This window comes from Eptatretus burgeri, chromosome 13 (genome assembly GCF_056783735.1).
Source record: "Eptatretus burgeri isolate ZD-2024b chromosome 13, Ebu_testis_v1, whole genome shotgun sequence".
Lineage (NCBI taxonomy): Eukaryota > Metazoa > Chordata > Myxini > Myxiniformes > Myxinidae > Eptatretus > Eptatretus burgeri.
This window is the reverse complement of record NC_140973.1, coordinates 30,833,694-30,851,193: the sequence shown is the minus strand read 5'-3', so window position 1 is coordinate 30,851,193 and position 17,500 is coordinate 30,833,694. Positions and strand designations below refer to the sequence as shown.

The 17,500-nt window shown below is 43.2% G+C and overlaps 1 protein-coding gene across 2 annotated transcripts in view; it reads right to left on the bottom strand.

Moving 5' to 3' along the window:
- LOC147014173 (E3 ubiquitin-protein ligase RNF8-like) overlaps nt 1–17,500 on the bottom strand; it is a 69,155-nt gene that overhangs the window by 19,841 nt on the left and 31,814 nt on the right. For both annotated transcript variants that reach the window (XM_085851913.1, XM_085851915.1), the window contains exons 3-5: nt 15,378–15,926; nt 14,912–15,004; nt 1,893–2,106 (exon numbers count right to left, since the gene is read on the bottom strand). In XM_085851913.1, coding sequence (XP_085708039.1) covers nt 1,893–2,106; nt 14,912–15,004; nt 15,378–15,926 — 856 coding nt within the window. The remainder of the gene's footprint in view (nt 1–1,892; nt 2,107–14,911; nt 15,005–15,377; nt 15,927–17,500) is intronic.

Below are 17,500 nucleotides of genomic sequence, written 5' to 3'. Positions count from 1 at the left end.
CTCGATGCGCGCTTGGAGTTGCTTCGAGGCGAGCGAACGAAGGAGGCACCGTGTTGGATCTGCCGGGAGAGATGCTGAACCGACCTGCACGTCAGTGATTCGACCGAGAGAGGCACTGAGAGGACGAAGCGGGAGTCGGGCTTCGAGGCGGGAAGGCCGGAGAGGAGACGCCGGACCTTTGGACGGTCACGTTTGATGGTCACTTACTCTTTAGACGGTCACTTACTTACCAACGGCGCGTCACGTTTGCCGATCCGCCTGTGGAACTCGGACCTCGACTTGGGCCTTGTATGGAGAACAGGCCAGGCCGGGATTTGTGTGCTGGACCGTGAGATAGATCAGCTGAGGCTCATCTTGGACCTTACGCGAGGTCAGAGCGCGCGGAGACCGCGCACGCGGTGACTAAAGGAGGAAGAATACTGCGCCGCCATCTTGCCGCGCAGCACGTTCGAGCGGGAGTTTGAACCCGTGCACACCACCGCTTGTTACGAGCGATATTCGTGCTTTTGGACACGGTCCTCTCGTCCATGAGCCATCACCAAGTACTCTGTCTTGTCCTGCATGCATGCTGTTTGTTTGAACGTGTTGTATAAGGCATATTTCGTAGAATCCCCTCGAAACCTTTAGACCGTGGTTCCCTAGGTAAGAACGGGTAGATAGTTAGTATAACCATTGTAGTGTTTATTGCTTGTGTTGTGATCCCTGATGTCCCCAATAAATCTGGTTAATTCTTATGCAGTTGCCGCTATGGATTAATGCATGTCACGTCAAGGAACGATCCGTTCGATTGGCATACAGGACCAAAAATGGTTACAGGCTGGTTGGCTCCGCTCTATTACTGACAAAGCCAGTCTGTAACTAGGGGTTCTATCTCCCCAACTGGTAAGGGACAGGATTATGTTGGTATCGCGATTGAAGATGCGTGACCCGAGGCCTGTGCCGAGCCGGCCGGCGTTATAGACTCCCGGAGACGGCGGTGGCGGGGCTGGCACCTCGGACCGGGTCAGGTTCCCGCCACCCCGGATCCGCAACAATATATAAATGACCGTTTTTACAGCCATTTTTCCCTGCTGTGCAGGGGTTTGGCTTTTTCTTGAGGCAATGTTTTATGGCCGGATGCCCTTCCTGACGCCAACCCTGGTCGCCTATGACACACAGGGATATGGTACACCTATTAGAACCGGGGCATACACCGGGACCAGTACACTGGCACTCATTTCACCGACCTCGGAAGGATGACAGGCTGAGTCAACCCCCTGGTGTTAATTCAGCAGCCAACGGGGCTTGAACTCAGGACCCTGGGATCCCAAGCCACCACCCTAACCACTAAGCCAACACCAGGCTATCCGCAACAATATATATATATATATATATATATATATATATATATATATATATATATATATATATATATATGTATATATATATATGTATATATACTCTTTCTTTTCGGACAAGCAAAATCTGTGTTAGTTAGATTCCATTGCCAAATCATGAATAAAACCTTTTGGTAGTTCACTTAAATGAAAAGTGCGAACTTTCATATCTGAGATGCAGTCACAAAATAAAGATTTGACAAAAAAAAAAGAAAGAAAGATCATTTATTTTATGAGGAATGCAGCTATCGCAAAGTCTGATTTTTTGGGGGGTTTCAAAACCGATCAGTCATTGTTTGATTGTCGAAAGAAAAATGCACTCCCGATGCCTTCAAGGCTGTCTTTTTAAATGGCAGTTTCTTCGATTCAGGGATGTTAGCTCACGCATTTCCAGGAAGTACAAACTATGTTGTGTATTGGTTAATGCTTCATTAACGGATGCATGGTTTTTGACAGTTTGTCAAAATAAGAAATATAGTTTGAAAAAAAGGAAAACAATACAGGGCACACACACACCTTCCTTTTTCGTCCTAGCAGCGAGCAGTTCTCGTCGGTGCTGTTGAATGTCCTCGTCCATTCCTAGCACTATGTGCTCGACACACAAGTTGATGGCAAGTGAGGGTGTGCACGTACTCACCGCTTTACGGCACACAGGACATTCGGCCTTTCGGTTCCTCCACTCATTTATACAGTGACTGCAGAATGTGTGAGAACAATTCAAGGTCATGGCCTGTGAGAAACAAAGATGCAAGTCAGACAAGTCCTGACTAGAGATCTATACTAGGCAAGTATTAAAGATCAAAACGATATTTGAATGGATTTGACAAAGTAAAAGGTGCTATTACGCAGGTGACATAATGGTAAAATAAAGATTCATAGGAAAGCAAAAAATATCAATTCAATAATGGCATACTGGCTGTAAAAGGAAGGAAAAGAAAGAGAAGGAAATGTGCTAAATTCATTGCCAACACAGACCATGTAAGCAACAAGGACAAATGTGTCCGAGAGCCGCGTCCTAAAGGCAATAACAACAACAACTTCCGATGTTTCGTCACGTGCCTTGATGGAGCCAATAGCGAGACCCGTCATGGAGGCTCCTGTTCATGAAGAGAAAATCGTGTATTTACGAAATTACAACACATTAAATGGAATAATCTTTAAATAGTAACGTGAACTTTTCGAAACTTTAAAGCAAATGTCCGAATATATTTAAAAGTTCATGAAAGACGCTCTCAAAAGGCACCGTCTATGTGAGGATGTGTACAGGTGTTTAGTATTTAAGGAGATCCGGATCCTGTATATAAAAGAGCCGAGTCCTAAAGGTTTTGTCTTCACCAGAAGAAGAACAACAACAAGAAGAAGAACAACAAGAAGAAGAACAACAACAACGCGGAGCTCTCTTAGAGCCATCTTTGCTAAGCAAGACACGGCTAAAAAGAAGTATGGAGTTCATAGTCGATAAAACACTTAACCCTTAACTCATAGAACACTGCGTGGTTCAAGTCCATAATTCAATTGGAATAAAATAATATTTTTTTAAAGGTCGTATAAAGACATGTGGAAATTTAGCGCCATTCAATCAGTCTTGTACAACACCTTATTGAACATGTCCTAGGACTACAAAACTCAAGGTTTTTGGAAGCATTAAGAGGCGATTTGTGTAATATTGTGTTCAAGTGTATCATTAAAGTGAAAAAAAAAAGAGAAAAAAGAAAAAACAAGCAAAGGTCAGAAAAAACATGAATTCCAGACATTTACTGCCATTCATGGTGTTTATTCCATCCATCCATTGGGACCATACGCTGTGCAGAGCGTTGGTGCCTCCAAAACAGTCTCCTTAGCTATTGAACACAATCCTGGATGGGTCGCCACTCCGCTAAAGGATTCCAGCAAGCTGGCACTCATTTTGTCGACCTCGGAAGGATGACAGGCAGAGTCAACCCCACCTGGTATTAATTCAACAGCCAAGCAGGATTTGAGCTCAGGATCCTAGGATCCCAAGACAACCACCCTAACCATTAAGCCAACACCAGACATAGTGTCTATTACATCGCCCCATTTAACACGTTACATTAGTTATTCATTCCTGTTGTTTGTGTCCTTTATGACGTCCTTAAAAACAGTAAGTTTCCTGTTTGTAATGACTTTCAATTTTGTTTGACTGCCAGACAGACAGACAGACAGACAGACAGACAGACAGACTAAAATATTATCTCTCACTCCTCTCTGCGCATGCGCAATCGGAACAAATTCAGAGCCAAAGTATTATTAAACTACAGGTTTGTTTTCTGATTCATGTTCCGATTAGTGCTCAAAATATCACATCCCATATAAATGATGTTGTTCCTTCATGATAAATTTCCATTTGTGGATGGATGGACAGACAGATGTGAACGGAGAAATTAAATAAAACGGAGAAAGAGAGAACCAATTGTTTAACCCCACTTTTCGCTTCACGTGTGCGGCTCACAAAATTAAATACATTTAAAATTGTGAACATGAACAAGAAATAAATAGCATTATAGGACTAAAATACATGAAATTAAGCTAATCAACAAAAGAAGAAAATTAATTACAGATTACCTGCTTGGCGTTATCATCATATCAGGGTCTATAGCTCAGAACACTTGGATCACAGGCTCAAATTAGATGTATGTACCATCTTGATTTTTGCTCAATGTCACATAATTTCCTTTAAAATACATAGTACTGTACTGCTATATACGAATAGCCTTGTCCAACATGTCAGATATGCACTCCTCCAGGAGAGGACAGAAAGGAAGGTACAGACACATAACTATAACTAATATATATTTACCTCCACCACCAAAGGTGGAGGTGGTTATGTTTTCACCCCTTTCTGTTTGTTTGTTTGTCGATGGCATCATCATCATCACACCATTTGAAAGCCTTTATCCTTGAGCAGGGGTCAGCTTTTTGCGGGCTCCAATCATGGTACCCTTTCTTGTGGCAATGTTTTTACGGCCGGATGCCCTTCCTGACACCAACCTTTAGTCGCCTTCGACCCTGCAGGGATAATTACCAGGATACTGGTGCTCATTTCTCCGACCTTAGGAAGGATGAGAGGCTGAGTCAACCCCCCTGATGCTAACTCAGCGGCCAGCGGGGCTCGAACTCAGGACCCCGAGGATCCCAAGCCACCGCCTTAACCACTAAGCCACACCAGGCTCATTGTTTGTCTATGCAGGATATCTCAAAAAGTTGTGCTTGGATTTGGATGAAATTTTGTGGACAAGTTTGGTGTGTGACAAGGACGAACTGGTTATATTTTGGTTAAAATCCGGATCCGGATCTGGATCTGGACACCAGAATTTTTAAAGTGATTCTTCACCATTGAAAGATAAGACTGAACCGATATGTATCACGATATCTCAAAAAGTTGTGGACGGATTCGGACGAAACTTGGTGGACATGTTGGGTGTGTGACAAGAAAAACTAGAGGGGGAGCACTCGGTGGATTGCAAAACCTCTGCCGCCAATACTGCTGGGTCACTTAAGTGAACCTGATATCCTATTCATTCAATTTGACGTCAACAGTGCTCACAGAGTTATAGTTTGCAACTTTCCCTTTTACATACTCAATTCATTCGTCATAACTAGATTCCTTGAGAAAGAAATTTATTTTACGTGGGTATATCCACCTGAAGTTCCAAAATCAGCCGCAATTATAATTTTGGCATGTTTTTTTTTTGTTGGAAATCACTTATAACAAGTCTTCTTCTTTCGGCTGCTCCCGTTTGGGGTCGCCACAGTAGATCATCCGTATGATCCGCATCGTGATTTGGCACATGTTTTACGCCGGATGCCCTTCCTGACCCAACCCTGGTCGCCTCTTACGACACAGGGATATGGTACACCTATTTTAACCGGGGTATACACAGGCCCAGTACACTGGTACTCATTTCGCCGACCTCGGAAGGATGACAGGCTGAGTCAACCCCCTGGTGTATTAATTCAGTAGCCCAACGGGGCTTGAACTCAGGACCTTTTGGATCCCAAGCCGCTGCCCTAACCACTGCGCCAACACCAGGCACTAAAACAAGTAGAAGTGCAAAAAAAAAGTCGAAATTTTGTTGAAAAAAAAGTTGCAAAAAATTTTTTTCTCCCACAATTTCTTTTTGGGGGGGGGGGTTGGAAATCACTTTAAACATGTAGAAATGCAAAAAAAAAAAAAAATTCAAATATTTTTTCAAAATGGCCACCACAGCAGCCATATTGGATTTTGGACCAAGTCCAAAATCTAATGGCATGATCCTAAGACCATACCTAATCCCCCACCAAGTTTCGTCGAAATCAGTCGAGGAGTTTTTCCGTAATACTGTTCACAAACAAACAAACAAACAAACAGAAAGGGGTGAAAACAGTAACCTCCGATCTTCGATGGCGGAGGTTAAAAATTGATTCAGTTTTGGTGAAGATCCGAATCCGGATCCGCATCTGGACACGATAATTTTTTAAGTGATTCTTCACCATTGAGAGATAGAGCTAAACTACAGCACAATATCTCAACAATGTATTGGGCCCGATATGTTCATGTGGATCAGACATTGCGTGGCGGAGGTATGCGCTCTACTGAGTGCCCTTCTAGTTAACCTCTCCCATTGAAGATGGACGGAGGTTACTGTTTTCACCCCTGTTTGTTTGTTTCTTTGTGAACAGTATTACGGAAAAACTCCTGGACGGATTTCGACGAAACTTGGTGGGGGATTAGGTATGGTCCAAGGATCATGCCATTAGATTTTGGACTTGGTCCAAAGTCCAATTTGGCCGCTGTGGTGGCCATTTTGAAAAAATATTTGAATTTTTGTTTTTGCATTTCAACATGTTTTAAGTGATTTTCAACCAAAAAATAAATAAATTTGTTAGAGAAAAAAAAAACAGAAAATTTTGCAACTTTTTTTCAAAAAAAATTTCGATTGTATTTGAAAAATATTTGAATTTTTTTTTTTGCATTTCTACATGTTTTAAGTGATTTCCAACCCCCCCCCCAAAAAAAATTTGTTCGAGAAAAAAAACAACAAATTTTGCAACTTTTTTTTCAAAAACATTTCGATTTTTTTTTGGCATTTCTACATGTACGTCGATCTAGTTTAGTTTATTCAATCGTGGTTCAGTAGAGTCTGATCCATTTTGACCTACAATGAATAGGATATCAGGTTCACTTAAGTGACCCAGCAGTATTGGCGGCGGAGGTTTTGCACTCTACCGAGTGCTCTCTCTCGAGTTTATATATTATTTACTCTCGTCCACAGGAAACCAGAAGCTATAAGAGGAAACCAGAAGCCGCGATAGAAAACCAATCAGAAGCTAAGAGAAGCTGGCAACATCGAGACGCTACGAGAAGTGCCAAGAAAGTGTGACGAACCAATAAGCACGTGATGGGAGGGCAGGGTGGTGGGGTGGGGGGGGGCAAGCAGAGCCAAATAAAAAGCGCACACAGTCCCCGTATGGGGGTCTTCTTCTTGCTCTGTGCGCAGGTAGCTCTCCGGACGGTTTCTCTGCGCGTCCTTTGACAGAGGTCAACTCGGCTCGACTAGGCTCGGCTCTACCAGGCCTGAAGTACACCATTATTAATATTTTATCCCCTCCCCACCTGCCCCACACTCCACCCAAATCTTCTTTTTGTTTGTCTAACTCCCTTGATTGTGTCTGTGTAAGGATAGAATAGTTGAGCCCAAAATCTTTATCGTCGATAAGCATGATTTGCCAAACGGGATGGCTTTTTCGACTTCATATCATTTCTGTTGTTTTTCGTGCTTCCCATGCTGGTTTCATTTATCCATTTGATTAAACACATATTATACATACATACATACATACACACACACACACACACACACACACACACACACACACACACACACACACACACGCACGCGCACGCGCGCACGCGCGCACACACACACACACACACACACACACACACACACACACACACACACGCGCACGCACACACACACACACACACACACACACACACACACACACACACACACACACACACACACACACACACACACACACACACACACACACACACACACACACAATCGGAAGACGACAGTATTCTTTTTCATTATTGTGACTTTTTATTCCTGTGGTTGTAGGATTAATTCCTTTGGCGTACAAAATAAATTACCAACTACAACGGCTCTTGATAGAGCACATACCTTCGCCAGACTGAACCATTGATGTGTTCTATTCCACCGACAGGTCGGATCCGCATCTGGACCTGAACCAAAATCGAATTTGCTTGTTCTTGTCACCTACCCCAACTCATACACCAAGTTTTTTGTTTCTTTTTAAAAAATATCAGGCTATATATGTTGTATTTTGTTTTTTGGGCCCATTTTTCAATGGTGAAAAATCACTTTTTCAGAATAATAAAAAAAATAATCGAATCAACTTTTCAATCACAGACGTCGAACCTGTCCACCAAGTTTTGCCCGAATCCGTCCATAACTTTTTGAGACATCGTGCTATATATCGGTTTTGGCCCAAATCTCTCAATGGTGAAAATTCGCTGAAGAAATTCTAATATCGGGATCCGTAACCGGATCTTAACCAATATCTAATCAATTTGCCCTCATCACACACCCATCAAACTTCGTCAAAAGTCATCCATAACATTTTGAGATCCATCCATTGGGACCATACTCTGTGCAGAGCATCGGTGCTGCCGAAGCAGTTTCCTTGGCTAGTGGGCACAATCCTGGACGGGTCGCCACTCCGACGCAGGATACTCAAATGACTCGATCATCCCCAGCAAGCTGGTACTCATTTTGCCGACCTCGGAAGGATGGGGATGGGGACAAGGGTGGACCTTCCATGTTGGCCCCACCTGGCACCATGACCATTCCACCCAGCTCAGAGATGGTCGTCGAGGTGACATGGGTAGATGGGCCAGCCTTAACAGAGCCATACGGCCTGGTGGAGCCACTGGCAGAATCACCAGTCAATGGTGTTGTTGTAGGTCGCACCCTCTTTAAAACGAATAAGGACAAAGTAGCAATTTAGGCTAACGAATGTATGTACGGAACCGTGTACTTTGAAAGGAGGTGTGAAGTTAGCAGACTTTGTTCCGATTATGGAGATGGGTGCAACTATCGTTAAGTCAAGTTATCCAAAGAAGGGAGCTCTATTACACAGTGAAATTTGGCCTGAAGAAATTTTTTGAATGGTAAACCAGTGCAGGGATGTTTTGAGCAACGAGCAGCAGGAGACATTGTGCGATTTGGTCGAATAAGTTAAGGTCATTTAAGCAAAGCAAAACATCAATAATTGAGAAAGCTATCTTAATGGGTGGATTAGAGATGTGACATTCAAAATTGGTGATGGGCATGTGATGTTTGCACCATGAAAAAAATAAAATCTCAGTTGCCATAACATGAACAATTGAAAAGCCTCCTCCCTCTGCAGACCTTAAAAGAATCACGAGATGGTCCAACACATGGAATATGTTTATAACCAGAAAAATCCCACACACTCACAGTCTCTCCGAAAGGACCTTCTGTCACACCCTCCCATCTACTTCCTAAACAAACCACTTGAAGAGGTGAAATCACTCAAACTTTTGAGCCTCACCATCAACTATGATCTTTCTTGGACAGACCACATTTCCAAGATGGCTTGCAAAGCCAGTCGCTGACTGGGCATTCTTCGTCGTATAACATCTTTGCTTGGCCAGTCTGAATTTTTGACAACCTACAAGGCCTTCATTCACAACTTGGGGGTACCGCTCTTCCCTTTGGGCCGGTGCCCCTGCCTCACATCTTGCACTTCTTGATTCCCTGGAAAGAGCAGCCATCAAAATAATCAGGCTCTCCTGTGATGAAGCTGAGTGTTTAGGCCTGTTCTCTTACATCACAGACAGCTTGGTGGCAATCTGTATTCTACCTCCTCCTTTTTGGTCTTGCAACTTTCTGCCCCCTCTTGGCTCTGTCCCTCCCAGGTTTTTGCAGGTGTACACGTCCCCTAGTAACCCTCTCTTGTTAAACTTCCAAAATCCAGGCTCACTGCTTACCTCCGTGCATTTATTCCTCTCTTTTCCCACCTGTGGAACCACCTTCCACACTCGATTCAATCTCATTCTTCTCTCCCGGTCTTAAAGACAGTTGCTCATCACTACCTTCCCACTGTCATCCCCCATCCATACTCAAGATCTCTTCTATCCCAAATGACCCCATTCCGAAGCACTCCTTGTTTCCAAGATACTGTGATTTTTCCACCCTCTACGTCACCTCTTTTCATTTGTTCGTTGGTTGGTTGGTTTGTTCCCTTGCTGTTTCATCCCTGCTTTCCCCCTTCCTCTTCTCGTTGTATTTCATTCAGCTTGTGTACAGCTTGTTCACCCCCATGTCGTTCTCCCCTTCCCCTTGATCTCACTTTCTCTCTCACTTATACTCTATTGTTGGTGTTTCCCCCTTTCCATTCTGCTCGAGTTCGTCGACGAGCCTCGAACATGCAAACAAAAAAATAAAACGAGAATTGGCACACTTTGATGTCCACAGATATGCCTCCACCCACATTATTACATCATTATACAGTAATCCCCCGTTTCTCGCGGGGGTTACGTTCCAAACCCTCCCGCGGTAAGTGAAAATCCGCGATGAATGGACGCCTCCACAAAACACATTTTAAACACATTTTAATCTCAATTAAACACATAAAGAAAACATTTTAAGCATAAAAATGCTTACTGTAAACTCAGTTACATTGCAAAAACATTGTGATGGGCAGTTGCTGGTGTAGTTTCTTCATGGTGGTGAGGAGAGTTTTATAGGTTTCCATTGCGCCATCAATAGCGTTCTTGAATTGCAACGCCCGAACCATTGAGGGATCCCATGCTTCAGCCATCCCCTGCAATTATTTGTCCGTTTTCGCCATTGTTGTTAAGCGTTCAAGTGAGAGGCCTTCGTCGTCGTGCTCCTGCGATGGATCAGATTGTTCCTCCTCCTCCTCGCATGCAGACTTCGTAAGCTCAGCCAAATCCTCGTCCGTTGATGGGTCAGAGTTGGTTTCGTTGAGGTCATTCACTTCGTCGTGCGTCATGTCGTTGAATCCTCCTCCTAGAATCTTCACCAGCTTGACCGCCTTATCGATTGCCGAATGTAGAATTTCGTCTGGAGAAAAGGCCTTGAATTCGTGGACGCATTCTGGCCACAGCTTCTTCCAACAGGCGTTTAAGGTTTCTTTTTTCATTTCTTGTAGAGCCTTCTGAATTATTTGGAGACACGTTGCTGTCGTGAAATCACGCCAATACGCCCTCAGAGAAAAATTGTCGTCGGAATCCATGGCCTCCACGAGGTGCTGCAGGGAGTTGCGATTGTAAAGCGCCTTGAAGGCGCGGATGACGCCTTGATCCATAGGTTGGATGAGGGATGTTGTGTTTGCCGGGAGGAACTCGATCTGCACTCCCTCGTAGGATAAATCCAGTGGGTGGCCTCCAGCGTTGTCCATCAGCAGCAGCACCTTAAACTCCATTCCGAGGTCGCTGAGGTACGTTTTGGCTTGAGGGATGAAGCACTGGTGGAACCAATCAGACGTAAGGATTTTCGTAATCCAGGCATTGGGGTTATGCATCCAGTGGACTGGCAGCAGGTTTTTATTTTTGTTTTTCATGGTCCTCGGGTTCGCAGACTTGTAAATTAGCCCTGTCTTCAACATGAACCCAGCAGCATTGCCACACATTAACAGGGTTAATCGGTCCTTCTGAGCTTTGAATCCAGGGGTTTAGGCTTCCTCCATCATGATAAACGTTCTCGATGGCAATTTTTTCCAGAACAAGCCAGTCTCGTCCATGTTGAAAACTTGTTCTGGCCTGTACCCCTTCTCCTCGATGATCACCTTGAATGTCTCCGGGTACTTCTCGGCGGCTTCTTTGTCTACAGATGCGGCTTCTCCATGCAGCGATACGCTCTTCAGTTTGAATCTTTTTTGAAATCGGTCAAACCAGCCCTTGCTGGCTTGAAATTCAATGGGGTTTGCTGCTGGTTCTGGTGCTGTCGATGGTCCTGATTGGGGGTCGTCGGGGTCATCCTCGTCGTCTCCTTCGGTACCTGCTACTCCAGCGAATTGCCGATAAAGTTTTCTGGCCTTCTCTCTGATGGTGTTGGTGTCCAATGGGATGTTTTTCTCCCTGCAATCAGTGATCCAAAGGGCCAGTGCTGATTCCATCCTGACGATGTTCTTGTTGCGTGCAGTTACCACCCTTTTTGCGCTTTGGCAGTAGTTGACTGCTACGGTACTCCTGATGTTGGCTTCGTCCTTCTTGATGTAGCGTATGGTCGATTCATTTAAACCGTAATGGCGCCCAACTGCAGCAAACGTTTTTCCTTCCCGAAGCATATCTCGCACCTCAACCTTCTGCTGGAGTGTCAGGACCTTCCTCTGGCGCTTCGGTTCCTTGCCAAAAGCCTTAGAAGGTGCAGGGCGTTTGGGCGGCATCGTGGGGCTTGGAGAAAAAAACATAGAAAATATCTGTGTTGTTCACAAGCGAAACACTCAAGACAGCGAGAGTGCACCTCGTGGGCAGCAGCCAATCAGCGCCAAGGAGAAATGAATAGCGCGCTCTCTGTCTTTGTCTCGTGAGTTGTGTCGACAAACATACAAATTTTTTTTTTGTTTGTTTTATTATGAAGATACTTTCGAACGCCACGCGTTATAATTTATTGCTTAAATAATTATTTATATTTTATATATTATTACCGCGATGTACCAGAGGAATCCGCAGAAAAAATTAGTTACGTTCCAAGGGAAAACCCGCGATGAACCGGGGGCGCGATAGGTGAACCGCAATGAAGTGGGGGTTGACTGTACATACTTGTACCAAGTATGATTTAAATCCCTTCAGCTGTTCTCAAATATCACGGTTTTACTGACGTGATCTCTGACCTCTTGACCCCAAAATCGAATTGGTTCATCCTTGCAACATTATACATACTTGCACAAAGTTTGACTCCGATCCCTTGAGCAGTTCTTAAGTTATCGCGGTAACAAAAACCTATCACGGATGCACTTACGGACGGACGGACAGCTGGACGCACAACCTGAAAACATAATGCCTCTGGCGACTTTGTCAACGGAGACATAACCAGAGAGTTGGTGTCAATACAAAGCCACCCAATGCTTGCCTGTTTATACATTTATCGTTTTTAAAAGACTAGTCTAATAATATTTTATATAAAGCATTGCAGTGAAGTCTGATCCAAATAATTTGAAAGCAATATATGTATTTGTATATTGTAATCAGTAAACTAGAACACATATTAAATAAATGGCAAGCGTCGAGTATAAACAGGCGAGCATTGGGTGGCTTTGACACCATCTTAGGTTGAAATTAATTTTTTTTTTAAATCATTTGATAATTTCAACTTCACCACATCAATAATATACCCCAAAGGAACCTCCATGCCAAATATCAGCATCCTAGTCCACGTATTAAATGAATGGCAAGCTTCTAAATAACTTGCACCAAAAACTTTAACGTTGATGTGCTACAAAAAAGTTAAGTTCAAAACAGGTCAAAAATTTAAAACATTTGAAATTATTTTTTAATTTCAACTTCACTACACCAATAATATACCCCAAAGGAACCTCCATGCCAAATATCAGCATCCTAGTACACATATTAAATGAATGGCAAGCTTCTAAATAACTTACACCAAAAACTTTAACATTTTCACGCTCACGCTGACACTCACGCTCACGCTGACACTCACGCTCACGCTCACGCCGGGGGTATCGCTATAGCTCTCTGTTCTTCGAACAGGCGAGCTAAAAACAACAATAAACTAGAGGGGGAGCACTCGGGAGAGTACAAAACCTCCGCCGCCAATACTGCTGGGTCACTCAAGTGAACCTTATATCTTATTCATTAAATATGATGTCAACAGTGCTGAGTTATAGTTCTTTCCTCCAACATTTTTTTTAGGGGGGGGTTGGAAATCACTAAAAACAAGTAAAAATGCAAAAGAAAAAAAATCGAAATTTTGTTGAAAAAAAGGTTGCAAAAATTTTTTTCTCTCACAATTTTTTTTATCGGGGGGGGGGGGGTTGGAAATCATTTAAAACATGTAAAAATGCAAAAAAAAATTTTTTTGGGGAGGGGGGTTGGAAATCACTTAAAACATGTAAAAATGCAAAAAAAAAAATTTTCTCAAACAATTTTTTTGGGGGGGGGTTGGAAATCACTTCAAACATGTAGAAATGCAAAAAAAAAATTTTCTCTAACAATTTTTTTTTTGGGGGGGGGGGGAACCAAGTCCAAAAATGGACCAAGTCCAAAATTTAATGGCATGATCCTTGGACCATACCTAACCCCCCCCCACCAAGTTTCGTCGAAATCCGTCAAGGAGTTTTTCCGTAATACTGTTCACAAACAAACAAACAAACAACCAAACAAACAGAAAGGGGTGAAAACAGTAACCTCCGATCTTCGATGGAGGAGGTTAATAAAAACTCGGAGAGAAAAACAAAAAATAAATAAATAATAATAATAATAATAATAATAATAATAATAATAATAATAATTCAAAGACCTTTTCATTTAGTGCACTGAACAAAAGACTTTTGAGCCCAAAGTATTCCGCTTTGTGCGAGGAAAAAATAACCTAGCTTAATCCAGGTCCTGGGACAACACATCTGGACCTTCCACTGCTTGTGATGTTTTCTCACTGAAATTCAAACTCGAGGCAAAAACTTTTGCCCAATGTCGAACAATTCCTGGATCATCCTCTTTGGTCCCCAGAATAGCGTGATTAACCATTGATAACAGATTAGTAAATTATTTTTATTATTCACTGAGGCCGATGCCAATTTTATTTTTTCAAATTACCATCATGACCCGCAATTCTGCACGCCCGCCTAGGCTGTGCCCAGGGCAGCAGCAACACCCTTCATCCCCCCCCCACTCTCCAGCCCCCACTTATGCATGTAGTTTATCGAGTTCGTGCTCAACAATGTGCAGTGGACGTGTCACTTACTAAACTCTATTTCTATCTCTCTGTGCAAGTAAGGACAGAGGAAGACATTAAGAAATGCTAAAGAAATGCTTTACAGCTTTTGCGCAACATCGAGTGGATTAACCAATCACATGGAATCATGAATTTAAAAAGGAAGAAAAAAACAAAAAACCTCCATCAAATGAATCATCAATTGAGTTAGAGATCTCACAATTACCAAGGAACCTAGCAAAAAGAGCACTGTGCAATGGTTATATTGATTCTCACAAGTGTGAGTGAGTGAGTGAGTGAGTGAGTGAGTGAGCGAGTGAGAATGGAGAAGATCGATCGATCGATGTCCAATGAAGTAACAACTCCTGGGGGGCAGTATTCAAGCCAACATTTCAAATCTTGTCTCAACGACAAACACACACAGCGATTAAATAACTCAAATATTAAGTGTCGATTAATTCAATAAAAATGAAAAGTAAATTTTAACCTTTTAACGGATAATAATAATAATAATAATGAAAACGAAAAAGTGAACAAAAAGTTAGTTTGAAGAATCGTCACCTTTATGAAGAGTTCTGAGCAAATGCTGCATTGCAACTCACTCTCCATTACACTCATGGTATGACAAGCTGCCTCCTTCTGCCGTGTCTTTGCCTGGGGATCGAGAATACTTTCTCGGTTATAAATTACTAAACATTGCCAGCATAAGTTGCTTCAACTATTGCTCATCACCTGAGTAGGTGAGTGATCCTAATTTCATTACACATCATTATTCTCCCATTCTTTTTTCATTGTTATATTCTCTGTTTGCTTTACGAAAGTTCCTCGTTTGCTCAGTGTTCCTTTATAAGCTCTTCCCATTTTCCTTGCTTGCATCATATGTAGAAGTCCCCAAGTCCCCCACTCACCCCCCCTTCCACTCCCAATAAGATCAACAGCATCCATAGATTGTCTACGAAACAAACAAAAAAATAAAGACAATGTACAGACTCATCAATTTTGTGTAATTTTAATGATCAAGTTTCACCTCCAGCATCTCTTGATGTTCTTCAATCCTCCTTGCTTGCTCTTCCTGTTTCTTACGTTCCTCCTTCAATTCGTCTTGCAGTCTATGGAGATCACGTTCCTCACACTCACTTCGGTTCATCACACCTGGCTGTGCAATGCCGTCGTTCACCTTGTCATTCGTACATTGTTCAACAATTTCAGGACAATTCTGTCCAACATCCTGCTGCCCTTTCACCAGGATTTTCTTCGTTTGTTTTTGGAGAAGCTGGGAAGACGACGTGGCTTGAAGATGCGTCGCCAAGTGGTCGATTGTATGGTCGACACGACTCGATTCTTCCACAAAATCAGTCTTACCAGTTTTGCCGTCCTTGTTCTGGCACCAGTCTTGTTTGTTGGACCCATGTTCGTGGCAAGGTGTTAAACTCGGCTCCTTCAAGAAGATGTATTGGAACTCTGGATCCGTTTTATTCTGAAGACGAATACCCAGCTGCACAATGTCGTCAGGTATCAAAGTGTATGGCACAAGCGGTTCCAAGTGGATGCCGTTCACAAAAACACCATTCAGGCTCTGAAAAAGCAATTTCAGGGAAAACGCGTCGTCAAAGATGCAAGTGGAAATGAAAAGGAAAAAAAAATAAGATGCTGAAAATAATTTAACATTTGGGCACACATCAAAAAACAGGAAAATAAAAAAATACAAAAAGTAATTTTTCAAATGACTATGAACTCACAAGCAAGCACCAATAAACAGTTCCACTGGTTATCCCTAATGGCATCAGCAGAGGGGAAAAAATATCGATTCCGTTCAAACATTTCAAATAACGTAAGCATCAGACGGGGGTCCGGAGCTGTACACACTCGTGTAAGCGAAAGGTTGTGGGAAGGATGTTTTGGTGGGAAGCAAACAACATACCCATCATCGAGTTATATTGTCACACATTTTTTTTTTTTTTTTGTATACCTTGGTCAAGGCTCGTATGAGAGCTAACACACAACTCACAGCAAGGAGGCATGAGACAATAGGGGCGGGAGTGGAAGGGACAAAACAGTGGGGAACAGACACATTAGGTGAACTGTGGAAGGGAGAGGGATGGGGATGGGACGGGGAACATGGCGAAGAGAAGATGGACATTTCAGGGACTTTCAGGAAGGAAAGCAGGAGAAATGAAGGAAGTGGGCTTGGGTGGATTATCGGGGGTAGAAAAGATCAAGGATTTGGATTGGGGAAGATAAGAGGTGGTGGTGAACAGCTGTTTTGAAAGCCTGGAGGGAAGAATGGGAAAGAATAGAGTGAGGAAGTTTATTCCAAAGGCGGGAAAAAAGAGGAATGAAAGAGTGAAGATGAGCAGTGATTCGTGATTTTGGTAGTTTTACCAGAAGGGGGTTGTTGGCGGACCTTGAGCGCCCTGTGGAAATGTGGTGGGGACAAATCGCAGAGAGAGCAGGGGGGCAAGGCTGGAGAGGAGTCGGTAGACGACAGAAAGACCACCGACCAACCTGTGGTGATTGAGTGAGAGGCCCAAAGACTCAGCTTCATTGCGGGAGATGCCGATGATCTTAAATGCCCTGATTTCGACAGCGTGAAGCCGAGAAAGGTGGGAGGCAGGAGCACCAGCCCAGAGGGGAGAGCAGTACTCCATCAGGCTACGGACAAAAGCTTTGTAAGTGGTCAGGAGCTCAAGAGGGCCGAGGAAGGACTTAGCACGACGGAGGATTCCCAGTCGGCGACTGGCTTTTGAGGCGAGGTTGGAAATGTGACATCTCCCGGCAAAGCAGTTTGCAACAACCCTGAGGGTGGAGCTCCGATACCATAATTGCGAGCTCAGAGGGCCAATAAAGTCGAACGGATCCACATTCTGTTAACCTCCAAAATGGTTTCATTTCGAATGCAATTCCAGCATGGAAGTGAATTAGTGATACCTCATTGATAAATGAAACAAACAGTTGGTATCAGCATTCAAAAAGAGAAACTAAATGAGACACGATGAATAACCAACGCCAATCGCTAAACATTATGCTACGGGCTACTATGGGAAGGAGGAAAAAAAAATGGAGGGAAAATCAAAAGGAAGAAGAGGGGGAGGAGGATGAGGAGAAGGAGGAAGCAGGCTTTAAGTGAGTTTGTTGAGAGTGGAAGAAATA